Genomic DNA, 20,035 nt, shown 5'->3' on the forward strand with positions numbered 1-20,035 from the left:
TTTACCCATTAATGGTTGTGAAACAACACTGTCTTACTTGAGTTTGGGAATCCATATCAAAAAGCTATTTTTTTGGAAGAGGAAACCTCGCCCTTATCATGTGGCTTACTTCATCATATGCAACCTTTCCTCAACCTGTTAGGATAATACCACCAGGGCAGACTCAACCTCCAAAAAGCAGGGGGAGGGAGTTATTAGATAAAGTACTACTGGGCAACGAGGGATCCAGACAATAAAAATACCTAGAGCACCCAGGTTATAGTCTGTTATTGGGAGCCTCTGGTACTTATAAAACTGATGTTAGGATGGAATGTAAGCATAATGGTTCAGTCCATCCTCATAATGGCAACATGTTTCTACCCTTATTATTTGCCTATTTGTGAAACAGGCATTCATCAGGGCCGAGGATTCCTAACGGACTAGCCGATCTACCATTTGAAAATCGCAATGCGAAACCAATTATACCAAGATAGGTCCTACCTTGTTTATGATTAGTTCTACCTAAATGAATAAAAGACAAAAGAAGAAATATTTATAGAAAACGTTTGTCACTTCTGACACGTCACACATGCAGAGACCTTATGTCTCATTGTGGAACACTGGTGACACTGCACTGCAAGCCATGTGAAAACACACGTGTCAAGTGAAATGTGCTTGCAAGCTAAACATCATTTTCTTACCCTAATTTAGGGGATACCACCAACCTAGGAAAAGCAGTTTTGCAATTTTACCCTTAAGAGTGTCAATGAGGGACTGATTTAGAAATCAGTATTGTCTTCTGTATTATGCATCTGTAGGGAAGCCTATCGTAGAAGAGAATTCATAGAAATAACTGCCAGATAGTGAGCACTCACTTTATTTAGTAAGAATATTTCTGTGATTATTGCTTGTGTGGCTTCGTATACTTATCCTTTGTCACAATGTAGCAGGCGCGTCGTGTCCCCCAGTTGTTGCAATAGAGAGCAATTTTAATATGAAGAATTGACTGACACATAATGCTAATGACACAATAGGAATTAAAAACGTAGACATATCATTAACTGACATTGGCTAGTTGATGATTTTTTGCACCACCATTATAATTTAAGGAGTGCTCAGTATTTAAATGATCTCCATGAAACATTGACACTCTGGGCATCCTGAATGTTTATAAATGTGGAACGTTGTAGTCTTCCATGGTTTTGGTGCAGAGCAGCGGGGGTCAATTTATTATTAAATCTAAATCCAACAGGCCAACCAGACTTTATTCTTAAAGTCCTCGTACCTCACAATATTCTTACTGCCAAAGAGATTCATAGCTTTTATTGTTTATTGCAAATTCAAATTAATTGAAAAATGTCCACACAGCAAGCGGTTAAAGACGAAATGGTTACAAAATGCCTTCCCCTAGCTGACACGTGTCTCGAACCTTGTGTGGGCCTTCGTCAAGGTTTACCAGGGCGACAAGCAAACGCCATAGGAGAGTGTGTTTAGAACATCAATTGTGTATAAAGTCACAAATCATGAATTTTCAGTATTAGAAAAAGTCTGTATACTCCACCTGAAAGAGGCTTAAATTTAACGGAGCTCAAAACTGATTTATTTAATTTACTAGGAAAGTAGAAATAAACAATTGCTTGTCAAGAATAATAGAAAAATAAGAGACACCTGTACAGTTATACAGTTAACTCATATTACCCAGGGACCTCTCATAAAACTTTTGAAGTAGGAGTGCCCTTTTGTCTATTGATAATAATTTAGAATGTGTAGTAAATGAAGTTGCTGAATATGTAAATGATGAAATGTATTTAACGCCTACTATGTCTGCCAAAATTAGCTTTAAAGTTTGATTCTACTTAAGGAGATTGGGAGCTTTTTGAAGCACTTGCTAAAGTGTTATATGCAAATGTGAACAAAAGTTATATTTCAAGAAGAATAAACACTCTCGAAAGAAAAATTTAAATGATCAGTGTTTCATTCTTACTGTTTGTGCTGACAAGTCAGTAGTTGGAAAACAAGTATTGGCAAAGCCAAAATGCCTTGCCTATGCGAGCTCTATTTGGCTTATTATTATTTTTTAGCCATGTTGCACACCAACGAAGCTGCACTGCAGCATGGCATATGTCTTGAAAAAATTGCTCTGATGCAGGTTAATGCAGTTCTTTTATATTTATTTATATATATATATATATATATGTCAACAGCAGCCACACAGCTGTACAGCAGGCACAGAAAACTTTCCAAATCTCTCTACTATTTGGATTTAAAAAAATTTAAGCTGCGATGTACAGCTGTGTGGCTGCTGTCCAGTATGGTTGAAAGATTAAAAAAATGCGACCAACATTGACTTTGTGATGGCGTTTTTCTTTCCACTGGAAGTTATGCTGCATAGCAGGCGGAATGGGGTATAACATTGATAAAACATATTGCCAAAACTAATAGATGTTGTATAGGTGAGACCTACTGTCTTTGCCAATGCTTTTTGTGCAGCAAAGCTTAGTTTATTTGTGTCAGGGCTGGACATGCAGTTGCTTGTTGGGGTTTGTTAGGCTCGCCCGAGGTTTTGAAGGAGACCTGTACGCTGCTGGCCTGCACTGACCTGGTGTGTGACTAACTGTACTTCCCTGATACGCTGCCTTGTTTTGTTTGCTGGTCCTCACTGCTGCGTGTCCAACCCTTTCATCATGATTACAAGTGGGCCAGCAGCACCTTACTGAAAGAATGACCACTACTTCAAGCAAAGGAGGGACAGCAGGCAACCCTTTACCAAAAGATAACCTTTAATCCTTTACTGTAGTGATGGTAACGACAAATGGTTGCATAGACGTTTCTTCTTGTTTTGATATATTGGTTATTTTGGCTGAGAAAGCAAACTTGCAAAATTAGAGCTGATATATGGTTAAGCCATGGTTTGTGCATTGGCTGCTGTTTTCTTTATACATACGTTTACTGTGAACAAAGGAGTTTTCTGTTTTAATATTGTGTTCATGGCAGTGTAGTGGCAATCGCGTCAAGTTATTTATGAAGGAAGCTGAAAATAAAGTAAGTTCCTGGAAGTGCATGTTCAAAGGATAGGGAAGGAAGAGGTGGTTTAAGGTGCTTAGAAGAGCAGTCATTTTGTATTGTTGTTTGTGAAGAACGACTGCCTTGTTATCACTTCACAGATGCTTAAGACTCATACGTTTGACTGTGTTGTCCCTATTTATAAGAGGAATAGATGCACTGTATGAATGCCAAATGTGGTGGTCTGTCCCAGTATTTTCACAAATAGCAATGTAAATACCACTATTTTATTTCATTTATAGCGCTACTCATCTGTGTGCAGGGGGTCAGAGGGCTTTACATAATACAATATTTTACACTGACAATAAATCATGTATGTATATGAATCAATGTACAAGATGTTTGTAGCATAAAACAGCGAAGAATAAAAGTTGTTCGAGCCACATGTGGTTCATAGTTCACTGTGTTATATTAGGGGGATTACAATTTATTAACAGTTCTTCCTCCAGATCTGAGACAGGCAGTTATAGTGCTTATCCCGAAGGATGGCAGGCCCAAAGAGAGTTGTGGTTCATATTGCCCAATATATCCCTCCTTAATGCAGAGGTTAAAATCCTGGCTACAATATTGACTTCTAAACTGTTGCAAGTCATTACTCCCCTGCTTTACAGGAATCAATTGGGGTTTATGCCTGGTAGATCCACCCGCTATAATCTCCGTAGACCGTACAACTGGCTTAACAAAATAAAGAGCCCCCGACAACCCCTCTCCTTCCCCCCCACCGTCTTCCTCGCACTTGATGCCAAGAAGGCATTTAACGACATGCACTGCCCCTTTCTAGAGAGCGCCCTGGTTAAGTTTGGATTCTGTCCCCGCTATAGAGGATGGGTTACATTATGTTATTGTACCAGGCCCCAGTGGCAGCAGTCCACGTGAATGGAGTAGTGTCTGCTAAGTTTCCCATTGGTAGAGGTACAAGATAGGGCTTGCCCCTTCTTCCCTCTCCAATTTGTCCAGATTATAGAGTCCCTAGGCTGTGCAGTCTGTGACCATCACAGAATTCTTGGCTTCCAGATCATGGGTGAGTTCACAACAGAAGAGAAAATATAGCTCTATGTGGATGACATCCTTCTTTACTTGACGGATCCCTCCTCGACACTCCAGTTATTTGAGTACGGGAGTTATTCTGTCTATTGTATAAATTGGGACAAATCTGTGCTATTCCTCCCATAGGGCAGGCTGGATGTGCCCTCACTTCCTCACTGCTTGATACACACCACCCTTGGGTTCAAATACCTGTGTGTGTTTATGACACTAGGAAGGGAAACCTGCTGTACCTGTAACATCAGGAGGGTCATCCAATCCTGTTGGGAGTAGATGGAGAGGCAGCTATGTTCAACTGCTCTACATCCTACAAAACACACATAGGATCTCTCCTGACAGCATCCAAATGATTGAAAGCGACATATGGACGCTACAGTGGGAGGGCAGACACCAGAATAGTCGTAAAATAAATTCTTACAGTGCAATCAATACAAGAGCGAGCTTGCTCTGCCAGACATACGCGGCTGCTCACCTTTTTAACAACAGCGACTGGTTATTTGCCCCATTGGACCACTCAACCTTCAGGTTGGAACGGGCACAATGGTCCTGTCTCCACTACCTATATAGAACAGGGGGAATGGGCATCTCCTCTCAGCCACATAGGTTGTGCTGTGACATGGGAAAAGGCAATGATAAACCATATGGTGGTACGGAAAGCCCACTAGTAAAGTGGCTCCCAGAAATGTGTAAACTGCAGGGATTCGTGACCTGGGACTTGCTCCGTATTTTAGAGGTGAGGGACCTGCTCGAAGAGGGGGACACCATGCCGTTCTCCTCGCTTCAACAGAACCACAAGATGAACACTAACCAGTTCCTAAAGTATGTGCAGGTGCGACATGCTTGGTGTGTGGAGGGACTTCCTGGGGAGGGTATTACAGAATATGCTACACTTGGAGCCGACTCCTAACCGAGGAGCTGGGAAATTTCCCTGACTTATAAGACCCTCAACAATAATATGGCAGATACCTTATGCAAGTTACGGGGGAATTGGGATGAAGAGGTGGGGAAATGGAAGAAATAGACTGGGAGGCAGCCCTAATGCACCCCACAGAGGTGGCAATTAAAGCTCGAATGTACTTAGTCCAATTTAAAATATTACACATAGTGTACTATGACAGTTGCCATTTGCATGTAATGGGAAGGGCGCAGACCCCACACTGTTTAAGATGCCAAGGAGAGATGAGGATTCCTTTTTTCACACGATCTGGAACTGCCCCCTAATCTGAGAGTACTGAGAGGATATCACCAGGGAACTTGGCAGGGTGCTTTTGGCCCGACTTCCATTAGATCCCACATTTCTTGGGGATTCCCAAGGACATTGATCTTCCACGAGCCCAGTTACTTCTCTGTGGCCTTAGCCTTATTGTGGCTAAAAGAGATATAGCCCGACTTGGGGGGACATGGGATTGCCCCGCCAGGGAGGAATGGAAATGGGGAATGGACATGTGTATGAATGGCTGAATTTTTTTTTTTTAAAACACCTGTGCTAGTAGGGGTATGTCCCAGAAAATTTTGTAGGGTGTGGGGTAAACGGCTGCAGTTTTATTCACTCAAGTTACTGGACAGCAGTGGGAGAGAAAGACAAGACACTCCTTGAAGATGAATACTGAATACTGTGTGGAGGCCCTCATTGTGGTGATGTGATTTATTGAGCAATGAGTGCTGTTTGTTTGGTGTCGTTGGAGAGAGTCGGAGATATGGTGGGAAGAAGTGGTTAGTAGTTTTTGACTACACAATGCAATCTGGGGAGTTTGCCTCCAGATTATTGTATCATGCAATTAATGTCTTTTATCGCATTGCTATCAAAATAAAAATATGTTTAAAAAAATATATATATATTTATTAACTGCAAGTAACAAAAGGATATCTGTGTTAAAAGCAGTAACCAACTTACTTATCTACCTAAAATAAAAACGTGTCATCCGCATATAAGGGTTATTTTACAGCCTCGTAAACTAGAGCATAGGAGAGGCACGAGTGGGCTCCATGATTAAAGTAATCTTCTTTCCAATAAACCCTTTTGCTTTAAGTCAGTGAAAGCAAAGTAAACACCAAGCTCTGTGGAAGATGCAGCTTGACATTTGACCTCTGTCTTTGAATGCCCAGCAGACGTGAAAAGATGAGAACAAGATTTAGAGGTCTGTTTACAGAAAATGATTTTGCGGAATAATACAGTGAAGAAGGTTTAGGCAACGAGAAAGTATGTTTAATGTGGATGATTATTCAAAAGAGGTTAACAAACATTTGAAACCTCCTAAACTATATCTGAAACTTGCTCACGGGCCTAACCTTATATTTTTTTTCTCTCAATTAAACAAATTGGTTGTCACAAGTGCTTCTTGACTATGGGGACTTTGTGTTTCTAGGTCTGCCAAATATCTCCTTCACCACCTAAAAGTAGTTCAGTTTGATTCTGGACCTTCCATTATCAGCTTCAGAATGTGCCCATCTAAAAGACTTGCAATTACTGTGTATAAAAAAGTTTACAGAATTGAAAGCCTTATTCCTTTTTCACTGAGCAAATCACAACTCAGTGCTTGTCTCGTTAAGAAAAAATAATGTCTTCCATAAAGTTAGTCGTAGTTCCCCCCCCCCCCCCCCCCAGCCCCCCCCTAAGGAAATCTAGGCCCGGTGGCTGCTCATTCACTTACTTTGCCACCAAACTTTGGAATGCCTTGCCCATCAGAATTAAAATCATGATTGACACCATTGTGTTTCGAAAAAAATGCAAAAGGCACACCTTCCAAAATGTGAATCAGTAAACATTTCCAAACCCATTTTATTAGTCAATAAAACTTTACTCACTCATAAAATTATGATAGTAAATAAGAAAAGGGTTTTTGGAGGGGGGGGGGGGGGGGGGGGGGGGTTCAGACCCTGTGAATTCTGCGAATCGGAAGGTTCCTGGTCACAGAATTCCTTGATGCATTTGGTGCGTTGTTAGTGATGGAGGTATATGCCTTCCAGATATTTTCTACACAATTATTATTAAACGTGATGCAAAGTCCACACGGTTGTGAGTAACTTTTTTAATGTAGATGAGGTGTATTCAGATTATGTATGTTACTAATACACAAATATATTTTTCTGATGGTAGTTTTATTGCCTCATGTGTGGGCTTCAGCCAGACATAAAAATTAAAAAAGTGAGTCCTGCTGAAGGTTGTTTAAATACCGGTGTTATAGCAGAAATGCGCTGTCAGCAGACCGCATAGACAGCACCTACCTTCAGGCAATTTTGAAAAGGCGGATGGATGAAAAGTAGATGAAGACTGATGAAGTATATATTATAGGCTGGAGAAGCTGTCATTGATGTTCATATAATATGGAAATATGAATGAAATAGGTTTTTTATTTGTTATAAAATAAGAGGTTTTGTCTTATAAATCAAAACGGCATTGGTGTGTATGGGACATTTTTTGAAGAGGGGTTCTCCTTTGTACGTGGTGGTCACAATTTGGAACATATTTTCTTCTCCCCCACCCTGACTGCACCATCCTCCCATGCAACCTCAGCCTGCTCCCTGGCCCCTCCCCGCTTGTTCCTTTCAGCTTTCTGGAGTAGTTTGCACCTCGTCCTAGAAAAATTTTTTTAAAAAATAACGCACTCTAGCAGCATTGAAAGTACGGAGGTCAGGTTGAGTTTGGTGCCTCAGGCGCGCTGCTGTAATTGGCGGTGCACTCGCTGCACCAAAGTTGTGGTCTCCCTATGTATTGGGGGTGGAACTGCTTGGTTTCAATTGCGGAACGTTAGCCCACCCGGTTTGTGGAATTCTTTGGAATGGTGGCTGGTCAGCTATTGAACCCCAAGGTCATAGTAACTGTATTCCTGCGCAGTTTAATGCAGAGTAATCATCAATAAATTTCCTTGCGTGCGATCGCCATGCAAAAAATGACAGTCTTTGGCTAGGAAATTGCCCAGTGGCCCACACGTGCAGGGAAAAAAGTCCATGCACATAAGGGCCATTAGTATTATTATTTTTTTAAAGCAAAAACCCCTACTTTGTGTGTTTGATTCTGGAAAACAAGAAACTCTGTGGCGCATATGCAACAAACATAGGCCAGTATTTATACTTTTTTAGCGCCGCATTTATGTCGTTGTTTGACGCAAAATCGGCGCAAACTTGCAAAATACAATAGTGGAACACAAAGGTATGTCTGTAAAGTGGTAAAGAATCTTGTTAAACAGGCCTTGTAAGTCAATTATTTCATTAATAAAGTCATTGGTACATAGAATCTGAGACAAGAAGCAGACATGTCTATAATTTGGCTGTCCTATGTTAATAACGTTCAGTTTGACCGAAATGTGTGAATATAGGTTTATTAGTTGGTACAATGAGTGTGGGGGTGTAGGTTTTTTATCGAGATTCAGAACCTATTGAAATAAAGGAGAAATTAAAGGAACAGCACAAAGTTTAAGAAAAAAGAAGCCAACAGTGCATTTTCTTTCTGTCTGATGACCAGGATACAGTGTGTTTGTTCAGCCTCATATCGAAACAAGCATGACATACAAGATGCTGAGGGGAAAGTGACCACTGACATACCCAAAACACAGTATAACAAGCATTGGCAGAGCCCCTCGCTTGCACCTTGTTGACCTATTTGCTTTACTAATAATTTTTAGCCATGCTGTGCAACATCTACAAAATAGAAAAAAGGGTGATGATAATACGCCTAGGTGTGATAAAGCTGCTGGTAGGCATGTAATTATGTATGCTCACATGTGCGTGATGGTGGATCTAAGTGCCTGTGACACCACGTATGCTTGTGCTTTAGGATGATGCAAGTGCCATTGTGATTGTTTTATTTACCGTTCCAAGATGGTGGATGGTACTCTGAGCAGTAAATAAAAAATGTTTATTTGCGGGACTGCACTTTCTTTTTGTTTTTTTTTGTAAAGGGAGAATCCTGGCAGCAAATCACAGCTGCCAGGCCAATGAAAACATGTTAATGTTTCACAGAAAAGGAAAAGCATAGGAAGGGAAACCCAGAGAAGGGCTGAAGCAAATGAAAGTGGGCAGGGAAGCATAGAGGAGCTTGAGCTCTGGGCTGGGGAGAAGACAACAAATGCCTGAATTGAAACAATGGACATGCTAGGGCTGTGTGGAGGAGGCTGCAACAACAAACATACGGCGAGTGGGGTGGTGTTTGAGGGGTAAAAAGTACCACACAAGAGAGAACGCAAGAAAATGTATGCACTCTCAAGGAGTGCTTAATTAAAAAGAAACGTAGTGCCTTCTGTGAGTAGCGGGTGGATACAATCAAAAGGATAGTAAAGAAGGTATGGCCCAACACTAGAGGAGGGAAAGCCATTGAGTACAAGCATTTGCAATGGAATAGGTCTCGCATTTGCTTGAGTTGGAGCTATTGGCTCTATACATTTATAACTGGACTTGTCTTGCCACATAAATTAGTTACTCCTGCCTCATAATTTCGTCTTTCCTGCCATACAATTCCAGCGGCCCTGCATATAACTGAAGCACTTCCACAAATCTTCTTTCTCTAGCTGCAGCAAAAAACAAAAATGTTGCCATTGAGCATCCTAATTTAAATCTGCCATGCTAATTGCAATAGAACACCGCTTTCACCATGCCACCATCAGAGTTGCTTGCTGGCTAACACAATTCCCCCCAAAAAGACACAAGACAGCCATAGAGGAGAAATGAAACAGAAGGGTCACCCAAACATATCAAGAATGTTCAAACAGTCACAGTGTAATAAGGATGTTAAGGTGTCCGGAATCATGGTTATAATTGTAATAAGGAGTGATTATTAAAACATATACAATTGACATATAACCCTTTCCCAGAAATAAACTTTTGGCATTAGATTGTAATGCTCAAAACATCCCTTAGAGAGCACCATATAAAACATAATGTGTAAGAAACATAGTCATTTAACCATATTTTTAGCCCCTCGAGGGCATAACCCCGTGAAAAAACAGAAGAAAGTAATGCAGGGTAACCATATACTTAGCCCCTAGAAGGCAGTTTTAGGGCTAGCAGGCCTACTGCAATGATTTTTACAAAGAAGGCCTTTAAAACAAAACTTATTTCTGCTGTAAAAGAAAAGTTCTAGCCATGAGAAAGGTTAAAAGACACTGAATGGTGGGAGGGGTTATTATTTTGGGGTCCCGACTAACTTAGTGTGGGGACTCAGAGATGATGAAGACAGAAAGAGCATTTTGAAGGTGGTCCGATTGTCCTACGACTACCACGAGCTGAGTTTTGAGCAAAAATGTTTTGTAAAAGTAATGCCCTGCAAAGCATTATGGAGCGAGTTTTCGTGCCATGAATACTTTAGTATGTTGAAAGCAATGCTCAGAGCAGCCCCTAGAGAACACCACAATAAAAATAACATTTGGAAGAAACATGGTCATGTAACCATACAGCTAGAGAGCATAACCCCATGAAATAAGAATGGGAAAGAAATACAACGTAACTATATATGTAGCCCCTAGATGATGTAGTGCATTACACTTTTTTCAAGACTACATGCCTGTTACAATGACATTACAAACAAGGTCCCTAAAACATAATTCCTCTCAGCTACAAAACAAAAGTTCCAGCCCTGGGAGAGCTTATAAAAATAACAAACCAGGGTAGGGGTTATTATTTTGGAGTCTCCACTAACAATATGGGGACCCAGAGATGACGTAGGCAGAAAGAGCACATTGTGGTCAATGTTTTGAAGGTGGTCCCATTGTCCTAGAAACACCACCGGCTGTTATTAGCAAAAATGTTCTGTAAAAGTAATACCCTGAAAAGCATTATGGGGCAAGTTTCCGTGCCACTAATATTTTAGTATGTTGATATGACTGTAATGCTTTGAACAGCCCCTAGAGGACACCACAATGAAAATAGGATTTGTAAGAAACATGGCCATGTAACTATATAGTTAGCCCCTAGATGGCATACCCACACAAAAATAAAATGGCAATAAATAATGTACTATAACCGTATACTTAGCCCCAAGAGAATGAAGTGCATTACACATTTTCAGGGATAGAAGACCTAAATTAATGATATTACAAACAAGGCTCTTAAAACACAAGCAGTTCCCAACTGTAAAATAAAAGTTCCAGCCATGAGAGCGCTTAAAGAGCCATTGAACGGTGGGAGAGGTTATTATTTTGGGTCCCCACTAACCCAGTGTGGGGACCCAGAGATGACCTAGATTGAAAGAGTGCACTGTGCTGAACGTTTTGGTGGTGGTGTCATTGTCCTAGGACAACTACACGCTGAGTTAGGATCAAAAATGTTTTGTAAAAGTAATGGCAAAGCATTATGGGGCGAGTTTCCCGAGTGCAGTGAAAATTGTAGTATTGGCTCTCTCGGTGTGCCGGGAGAGCTGCTTTCTCTTTGCTCATTTCTGTTTTATGTAAAGCATTTACCAATATCTAGTGTTATAAGGGGAGAGCCACAAGAAATTACTCTGATTAGGTAACTGAACAATGTGACCACCCCTCCTGTACTGCCATTCGAGTTCATACTGTTCTGCTTGTTTGCGCTATAAGCCCCCATGCAACATGCAGGGGAGAAATCAATCAATCAAGGCATTTATAGAGCGCGCTACTCACCCGTGAGGGTCTCAAGGCGCTGGGGGGGGGGTTACTGCTGCTCAGGCGAGGTGGTCCTTGGTAGTTCTTAGGTGAATGGGACGGGAGTGCCATGTCTTGGCGGCTAGGTAGGCGAAGGATTTACCTCCTGCGGTGGTTCTGCGGATACGCGGGATGGTGGTGAGTGCGAGGCTGGCTGAGCGAAGCTGACGGGTGGGCGTGTAGAACGAGAGGCATCTGTTGAGGTATTCGGGGCCCCTTTTGTGGAGGGCTTTTTGTGCGTGGGTGAGGAGTCTGAAGGTGATCCTTTTGTTGACGGGGAGTCAGTGCAGGTGTTTCAGGTGGGCGGATATGTGGCAGTGTCGTGGTATGTCAAGTATGAGGCGAGCGGAGGCGTTCTGTATGCGCTGGAGACGTTTCTGTAGCTTTGCTGTAGTTCCTGCGTATAGGGTGTTTCCGTAGTCCAGGCGGCTTGTGACGTGGGTGTGGGTAACAGTTTTTCTAGTTTTGGCGGGGATCCAACTGAAGATTTTTAGGAGCATGCGAAGGGTGTGAAAGAAAGAAGACGAGACAGCGTTGACTTGTTTGGTCATAGTGAGGAGGGGGTCCAGGATGAATCCAAGGTTGCGTGTGTGGTCTGAAGGGGTGGGTGTGGTGCCCAGGGCCGTGGGCCACCAAGAGTCATTCCAGGCGGATGGGGAGTGTTGAGGCTGAGGACCTCCGTCTTGTCTCAGTTCAGCTTTAGGCGGCTGAGCTTCATCCATTCTGTGACGTCTTTCATTCCATCCTGCAAGTTGGCTTTGGAGGTGGCTGGGTCTTTGGTGAGAGAGAGTATCAGCTGGGTGTCGTCGGCGTAGGAGATGATGTTGATGTTGTGTTTGCGAGCGATGTTGGCGAGGGGGCGCATGTAGATATTGAAGAGGGTAGGGCTGAGCGAGGAGCCTTGTGGAACGCCGCAGATGATCTCGGTGGGTTCTGAGCGAAAGGGCGGGAGGTAGACTCTTTGGGTTCGGTCAGAGAGGAACGAGATGATCCAGTCCAGGGCCTGTCCTTGGATTCCAGTGGAGCGGAGGCGGGTTATTAGGGTGCGATGGCACACGGTGTCGAAGGCAGCCGAGAGGTCCAGGAGGATGAGGGCGGTAGTTTCTCCGTTGTCCATCAGGGTTCTGATGTCGTCGGTGACTGCGATGAGGGTGGTTTCCGTGCTGTGGTTGGCATGAAAACCAGATCGAGAGGGGTCGAGCAGGTTGTTATCTTCAAGAAAGTTGGTCAGTTGCTTGTTGACGGACTTCTCGATGACCTTGGCCGGGAAGGGGAGAAGAGAGATGGGGCAGAAGTTCTTCAGGTCGTTGGGGTCAGCCGTGGGTTTTTTCAGGAGAGCGTTGACTTCTGCGTGTTTCCAGCTCTCGGGGAAGGTGGCAGATGCGAACGAGCAGTTGATGATGCTCTGGGGATAGGGGGCGATGATGGCGTCGGCTTTGTTGAAGATGTGATGGGGGCACGGGTCCGAGGGGGACCTGGAGTGGATGGTGTTCATGGTGATTCTGGTCTCTTCGAAGCTGATGGAGGTCCAGGCGTTGAGGGTGGTGGCTGGGGCTGTAGGTTCCGTGGTGGGCAGCGTGGACTGGGGTCCGAAGCTGTTGTGTAGGTCGGTGATCTTTTGATGGAAGAAAGAGGCGAGGGAGTTGCAAAGTTCTTGTGAGGGTGAGATGGTGTTGGAGCTGGCGTTGGGGTTGGAGATCTCTTTGACGATGTTGAAGAGTTGTTTGCTGTTGTGGGTGTTGTTGTCAAGTCTCTCTTTGAAAGATGCCCTTTTGGTGGAGCGGATCAGCTGGTGGTGTTCACGGTTGGCGATCTTGAGGGCTGACATGTTTTCTGCAGTGTGATCTTTGCGCCAGGTTTTTTCGAGGGTCCGGCAGGATTTCTTGGATTCTTTGAGTGCGTCCGTGAACCACGGGGGTTCCTGATGTTGGTCTCTCTCGGGTGGCTTCTGAGAGGGGCGAGGTTGTCGGCACAGTTGGTGATCCACTGTGTGAGGCTGAGGGCTGCGTTGTTGGCGTCGGTGGTGATGGCTGGTTGGTTATGGTTTAGTGTTGAGAGGAGCTGCTCTGTGGAGATTTTGTTCCAGGGTCTGCGGGGGATTTGTTGTGTGCGATGGTGGTGGGTCTCACGTTTGAAGGTGAAATGGACACATCTGTGGTCGGTCCAGTGTAGTTCAGAGGAGTGGCTGAAGGATATGTGGTTGCTGGCGGAAAAGATGGGGTCGAGCGTGTGGCAAGCGGTGTGGTGGGGGTGTTCACCAGTTGCTTGAGTTCGAGGTTGGCAAGCAGGGAGGCGGTGTTGGTGTCATTGTTCTTCTCCAGGTGGAAGTTCAGGTCCAAGAGGAGGATGTAGTCTGGCGAGGCTAGGGCGTGCGGGGTGATGAAGTCAGTGATGGATTCGCTGAATAGGGTGTGTGGGCCAGGGGGCCTGTAGACGAGAGTACCTCTGAGGGTGGTTCTGGGTGGTGTGGACCTGGAAGCGCATGGGCTCGGCGGCGAGGGGGGTGTCTTCGGTGAAGGTCGTGATGCTGATGGAGCTCTTGTGGATGAAGGCGATTCCTCCCCCCGATTTGGTTGGCGCGGTCCTTCCGGGCGATCTTGTAGCCGTCGGGGATTGCTACGGGGATGTCGGGGCCGAGGAGGCGTTCATCCAGGTTTCTGTGATGAAGGCGATGTCTGGTGCTGTTGTGTCCAGGAGGTCCCATAGTTCAATGGCATGCTTGTGGACGGAGCGTGTGTTGAGGAGGATGCACTTGAGGTGGTTGTTGGTGCGAGTGCCGGTAGGAGGTCTGCAGGCTCGGTGGAGTGTGGACTTGCAGGCTTGACAGGTGAAGGGTCCGTGAGTGTGTTTAGGGCTGGCTTGGTGGCAGGTGGCTGTGCGTCCGGGATTGAGGGCGTTGAGGGAGGCGGTGTCATATCTAAGACGGGTATTTTGAGTGCGGTGGGGGCCAGGGGTTCTGGCACTGGGCGTAGATGGGCTTGCCTTTGGCGTGCCAGCCATAAGAAGGAAGGGGGGGAGGGGTCAGCTGAGAGGTGGAAGGTGGGAGGGGGGACAACGAATGGGAGCAGGGAGGGCGGGGCTGCACGGGGGCAGCGGCGGGAAAGTGGAGGTGGGAGAGTGGGAAGGCGGGAGAGCGCAAAAAAGGCAACGAGGGAAGACTGCAAGAGGAGAGAAAAAAGGCAGCAATGTAGAGAAGGCAAAGAGGGATTAAGGCAACAAGATAGAAAAGGCAGCAATATAGAAAAGGCAAAGAGAGATTAAGACAACAAGATAGATATTGGCAACAAGAGAGAAAAACGGCAACAGGAGAAGGAAAGGCAGCAAGATACAAGAAGGCAGCAAGAGAGAAAACGACCACAGAAGGAGAGGCAGTCAGATACAAGAAGGCAGCAAGAGAGAAAACGACCACAGAAGGAAAGGCAGCGAGATACAAGAAGGCAGCAAGAGAGAAAACGACCACAGGAGAAGGAAGGCAGCGAGATACAAGAAGGCAGCAAGAGAGAAAACGACCACAGGAGAAGGAAGGCAGCGAGATGCAAGAAGGCAGCAAGGGAGAAAACGACAACAGGAGAAGGAAGTCAGCGAGATGCAAGAAGGCAGCAAGGGAGAAAACGACAACAGGAGAAGGAAGTCAGCGAGATACAAGAAGTCAGCAAGGGAAATGAAGGCAACAGTACAGAAAAGGCAGCAGGAGAGTAAACGGCAATAGGAGAAAGAAGGCAACAAGAGAGAGAGTGGCAGAACGGAAGCAAAGATTAGAGTGGAGTCAAGACCTACTTTTTTTTTTGTTTGGGCGGCAAAAGGTCTTACTTAGACAAGACTAGAAAGCGAGTCTGGTTCGAGCAGTATCAAGTTCTCGGTGCGGCAGAAACCCCGAAACAGTCTGCCATTAAGCAGGTAATTTGCATATGGCTCTGTAGACTGGTGCCTGCCCTGACCTTCGAGGGCAGACTGATGTTGATCAGGCAGCGGACTTTCAACGCGTCAAAGACCGGAAGCGCATCTATTGTCTTTGTTTATGTTCTCCTTACAACGTCCGATTTAAAAACTGACTGCCTTCTTGCTGCCAGGTCGTCGGTCTCTTATGCTTGTAAAGATGCAGTTTACCCGATTACGTTGCCTTTTAGCACTTTCACCACTAGATGGCAACGCGTGCATATGATTTGCTATTACAACTGTGACTTCAGCTTTGAGAAGCCTGGTGTATTGTTGCGGGAACTGTGGGAAACCAATGACTACAAAAGCATTATGTTTACACATATAGGCAAATCTTACCATTGGCTTTTGGTCTTGTCAGCTTCAGTACTGTTGGAGGGACATTTTTCACGCCGCCCGACACCTGTGGTTTATTCAGTCCGCAGATGACATTCATCGGCAAAATGGCCTCTCCAGCGAAGTCATTGGTGGAGAGCCAGTCATGGTCCATGACTGTGAAGAGGATGCAGGCAGACTTCCTCCGGCATTGTTCTAATGTGGCTGAGCTGCAAGAAAGGCGTGCATTTTAGAAAATGGAGAATATTTTGTCTTATCTAAAGGACAAGGATGCCCTTTCCCTCGGCAATTACCCATCGGGATTTATGAATTATGAGGAGAACGGCCTGGTCAGAGGGCACTATAATTGCCATTTAATTACAAAGCTGGAACTCCGCTGAAGATTTGGCAGAGGTTTGCATGGTTTAGTGCTAAGTTTGAAATTATGACTGAGCTTTAGAAGGTTTTTCAAATAATTTTCTGGTTCTAGAAAATCTTTCGGTTTTCAGGGTGAGCTTGTAACACATTGAAAAGTGTGTGTAGCCTCGGCCTAATTCATAATATTACTTTCGCACCTAATTTGAAGTTATTTTGCACACGTGAGCCCCCAACTCGCACATTCTCCACAGTTGTACCCTTAGGTAAAGGGTTGGGAACATGACATAGGTGACCAGCAAGGGGAAATCTGGGAAGGTAGCACACTGCCACAAAGTTGTAACTTTGAGGATTTACACAAACATCCCCCGTTGGTTTGAACATTGACAGCTAAAAAGTAGCCAGGCACTGTTATCAGTCTGCAGCTTGGTATGCTAGGGGACTCAAGAAGAATGACACCGGCCTGGAGTTAGCATCTGTTCCCACTCAGAGACAGCGCGGCGTTCACTTTGGGCAACACCATCCCTTTCCGACAGGGACAAAGGCCGAATTGCATATGGCTGGAGCCTCTTTGTAATGGCACACTTCGTGTAATGTTTCATCTTGTTACACACTCTTGTTCCCCACGTCTGCCAACTTATCGCTTTCGTATTTTTTCAATGTATTTGCTTATTATTATTGTCTCTGCAGCTATTCATACATTCTCTTTTGGGACTCCAACCATTCATTAAATCCTTTTCATGGACTCACTATGCTTGCTTTTGCTCTTCAATAAATTGTCATAGGTAACAACAACATTCTGGCTTATATGCATTTAGGCCCATATTTATAAATTTTTAGCGCCGCATTTGCATCATTTTTTGACACAAAACGGACGCAAACCTAAAAAATACAATTATATTTTGAAAGTTTGTGCCGTTTTTGCATCACAAAATGAAGCAAATGCGGCACAAAAAAAGTATAAATGTGGGTCTTAGGCCCATATTTATACTTTTTGACGCAAACCAGCGCCGGCGCTGGTTTGCGTATTTTTTTTTACCACCGGCTAATGCCATTCCTACGTGCCATGCGGACGCCTTATTTAAGGAATGACGTTAGCCGGCGCTGCGGACTGGTCAGAGTAAAAAAAAAAATGACTCGAACCAGGCAGCGCCGACGTATGGGAAAATGGGGGTTGTGCGTCAAAAAATGGTGCAAGTCAGGTTTGAGGCAAAATCATTTCTTGACGCACAACCCCCATTGAAATGACTCCTGTTTTAGCAAAGACAGGAGTCATGCCCCCTTGCCCAATGGCCATGCCCAGGGGACTTCTGTGCCCTGGGAATGGCCATTGGGCACAGTGGCATGTAGGGGGGCCCAAATTAGGCCCCCCTATGCCACTTAAAAAAAAAAAAAAACTTACCTGCACTTACCTGTAGTTGCCTGGGATGGGTCCCCCCATCCATGGGTGTCCTCCAGGAGTGGGCGAGGGTGGCAGGGGGTGTCTCTGGGGGCAGGGAAGGGAACCTCTGGACTCCTTCCATGGTCAGAGCCATGGAAGTGAGCCCACATATCCCTTAACGCCTGCCCTCACCCAGGCGTTAAAAAAGTCACACATCAGGCTGTGCGCCTTTTTTTAAGGCCCGCCCCATCCTGTGCGTCAAAATGATGCAGGAGTATAAATAAGGCACACAGGCCTTAAAGTCATTTTTTGGGCGGGAACGCCTACCTTGCATGTCATTAACGCAAGGCATTTTCCGGCATCCAAAAAATGACGCACACAGAGGAATTTTGACGTCCGCGGGCGTCAAAGTTTAAATATGGTGCACAGTTCGCGCCAAATGTGCGTCAACATTTTTGACGCACATTCGGTGCAAGCAGAGTATAAATATACCCCTTAGTATCAGTCAAAAAGGCTCTTGAGCCACAATTGTGCTTCATAGTTAGGAGCTCTGCATGGTGAGGTTTTGCATTTAAAATTTTTGGTGTTCGGAATGTGCTCATTTTCTGCACAGGAAGGCATTGCTTCGGATTTTGAACTCTGTATCCACAGCTGTTAAGTAGCCTCAATCTTCCACCCTTATGTCATCTGATGTATATGATCTCAAATCGTGTCTGCTTTACCATCAATGCATGACGCGACTCAATCTCCATAACCAGCTTTGCAGTATGTAAATAACATATATTTTTTTAAGGACATCATTTTCAAGTAATATCGCGCTGAATGGAATTGTTCTCCAGATAACCTCCTGGAATTGTGCTGTGCGCAGGCTAAACTGAGTGGCGGTGCCTCGCGGGTAGGAGATGGCTGCCTTCGTCTTGCACTGGGTGGTATTCGAGGGAGGCGTGATACTAGCTTTGCTCTCACTTGCTCTTGCATGCAAATTACTGTTAATTTTCCTTTCCTCGCATCACGTACCCTGCCCTCCCGTTCGTGCCCTTGACCGGAGTGCGGACAAACAGCGACAAAGCGAGGGCAATAAATAACACCAAACTGTTCAAACTGACACCTACTAGGTGAACTGCACGTAGCTTTGAGTTGTTCTCAAGAAAGCAGATGAAGCAAATCTAGGAGAAATTAAGTGCCATGAACATTCAAAAAAGTGGATTTAAATTATTACAGCCTTAAGGACCATAATTGCAGAATTGTGTTTTGAATAGTTGGCACCACCTTACATTTGAACTATCGTGAAAGCTTTCTTGCAGACTGCATGAAGCGAGGCATGCACCGCCGGAGGCAGATACTTACAAATAAAAGAGTTCATCGTAGACCGGGTGCAGGGTTTTAGCTTTCACCTGCGTCCGCTGGCCTTTGGCGAATGGGAACACGTGATGAGGGCAGAGCTCAATGATAACAAAGGGATCGCTGAGACCTGGAATAAAGTTTGGGAAAGTTAGAAAAATCACGTTAGCCTTTGCTCACTGTTTTAAGCTCAGCATGTACTTCTTATAAGTTGAATACTGTGACCCCCATTTTTTAATTATAGAATAGGCATCTACAGTGCTTAATTTGTAAATAAACATGTGCCGGTGCCCAAAGCCCTCTTCTTAAACATACGGCTGCTGCAATTAAATGTGGGAACAGGGAATACTGAGACAGCATAATCCTGAAGCCATCTCGGGCCCCTTCAATACATACAAAGCCCACCCCTGTCCCTTCAGGTCACTCCAGCAGCTTTCTACTTTCTCCCTTTGTGACGCTTTTTCGTTTTCCCTTCCCCCGTCTTTCCCATATGTGTCTTTTGCATGCAGCAAATGCTTGAGGCAGAAGAATAAGCCCTGGCCCGCAAAAATAAGTGCCTGAGCTCAGCACCGGAAACAACAAGCACAAATTAAGCACTGGGCATCTATGAAGTGTTAATTCTTTGGCAGTGTTCTGTTTAGACGCATAAGCGCTCACTGTGTCTTTCTGGGTCGCCAGGCAAATTCTTCATCCATCTGAAGGCGGGGTGCAGCATCTGAAACTTTTAGAGTTACCAGAAGTTTCATGTTCCATGTTTACAGTGCACATTTGAATGAATGAGTTTCCACGATGACTGTATGTGTTTGCAGGATGACGTGAAAAACTGTAGCCCCTATTTATACTTTTTGTGCACCGCATTTGCGTCATTTTTTTATTCAAAAGCAGCGCAAACTTACAAAATATAGGCCCTAATTTAAACTTTTTGATGCAAACCTGCGTTAGCGTAGGTTTGCGTCAAAAAGTATAGCGCCGGCTAGCTCCATTCCAGAGCACCAGCCGGGCA

General features: G+C 44.6%; 1 protein-coding gene across 1 annotated transcript in view; it reads right to left on the reverse strand.

The window, feature by feature from the left end:
• Positions 1-20,035, reverse strand: part of BAIAP3 (BAI1 associated protein 3) — a 976,697-nt gene that overhangs the window by 3,869 nt on the left and 952,793 nt on the right. Inside the window, exons 32-33 of the mRNA XM_069209880.1 lie at positions 19,039-19,162; positions 15,960-16,165 (exon numbers count right to left, since the gene is read on the reverse strand). Of these exons, the coding sequence (XP_069065981.1) occupies positions 15,960-16,165; positions 19,039-19,162 (330 nt within the window). The remainder of the gene's footprint in view (positions 1-15,959; positions 16,166-19,038; positions 19,163-20,035) is intronic.

The sequence above is a fragment of the Pleurodeles waltl genome, chromosome 10 (genome assembly GCF_031143425.1).
Source record: "Pleurodeles waltl isolate 20211129_DDA chromosome 10, aPleWal1.hap1.20221129, whole genome shotgun sequence".
NCBI classification, from domain to species: Eukaryota; Metazoa; Chordata; class Amphibia; order Caudata; family Salamandridae; genus Pleurodeles; species Pleurodeles waltl.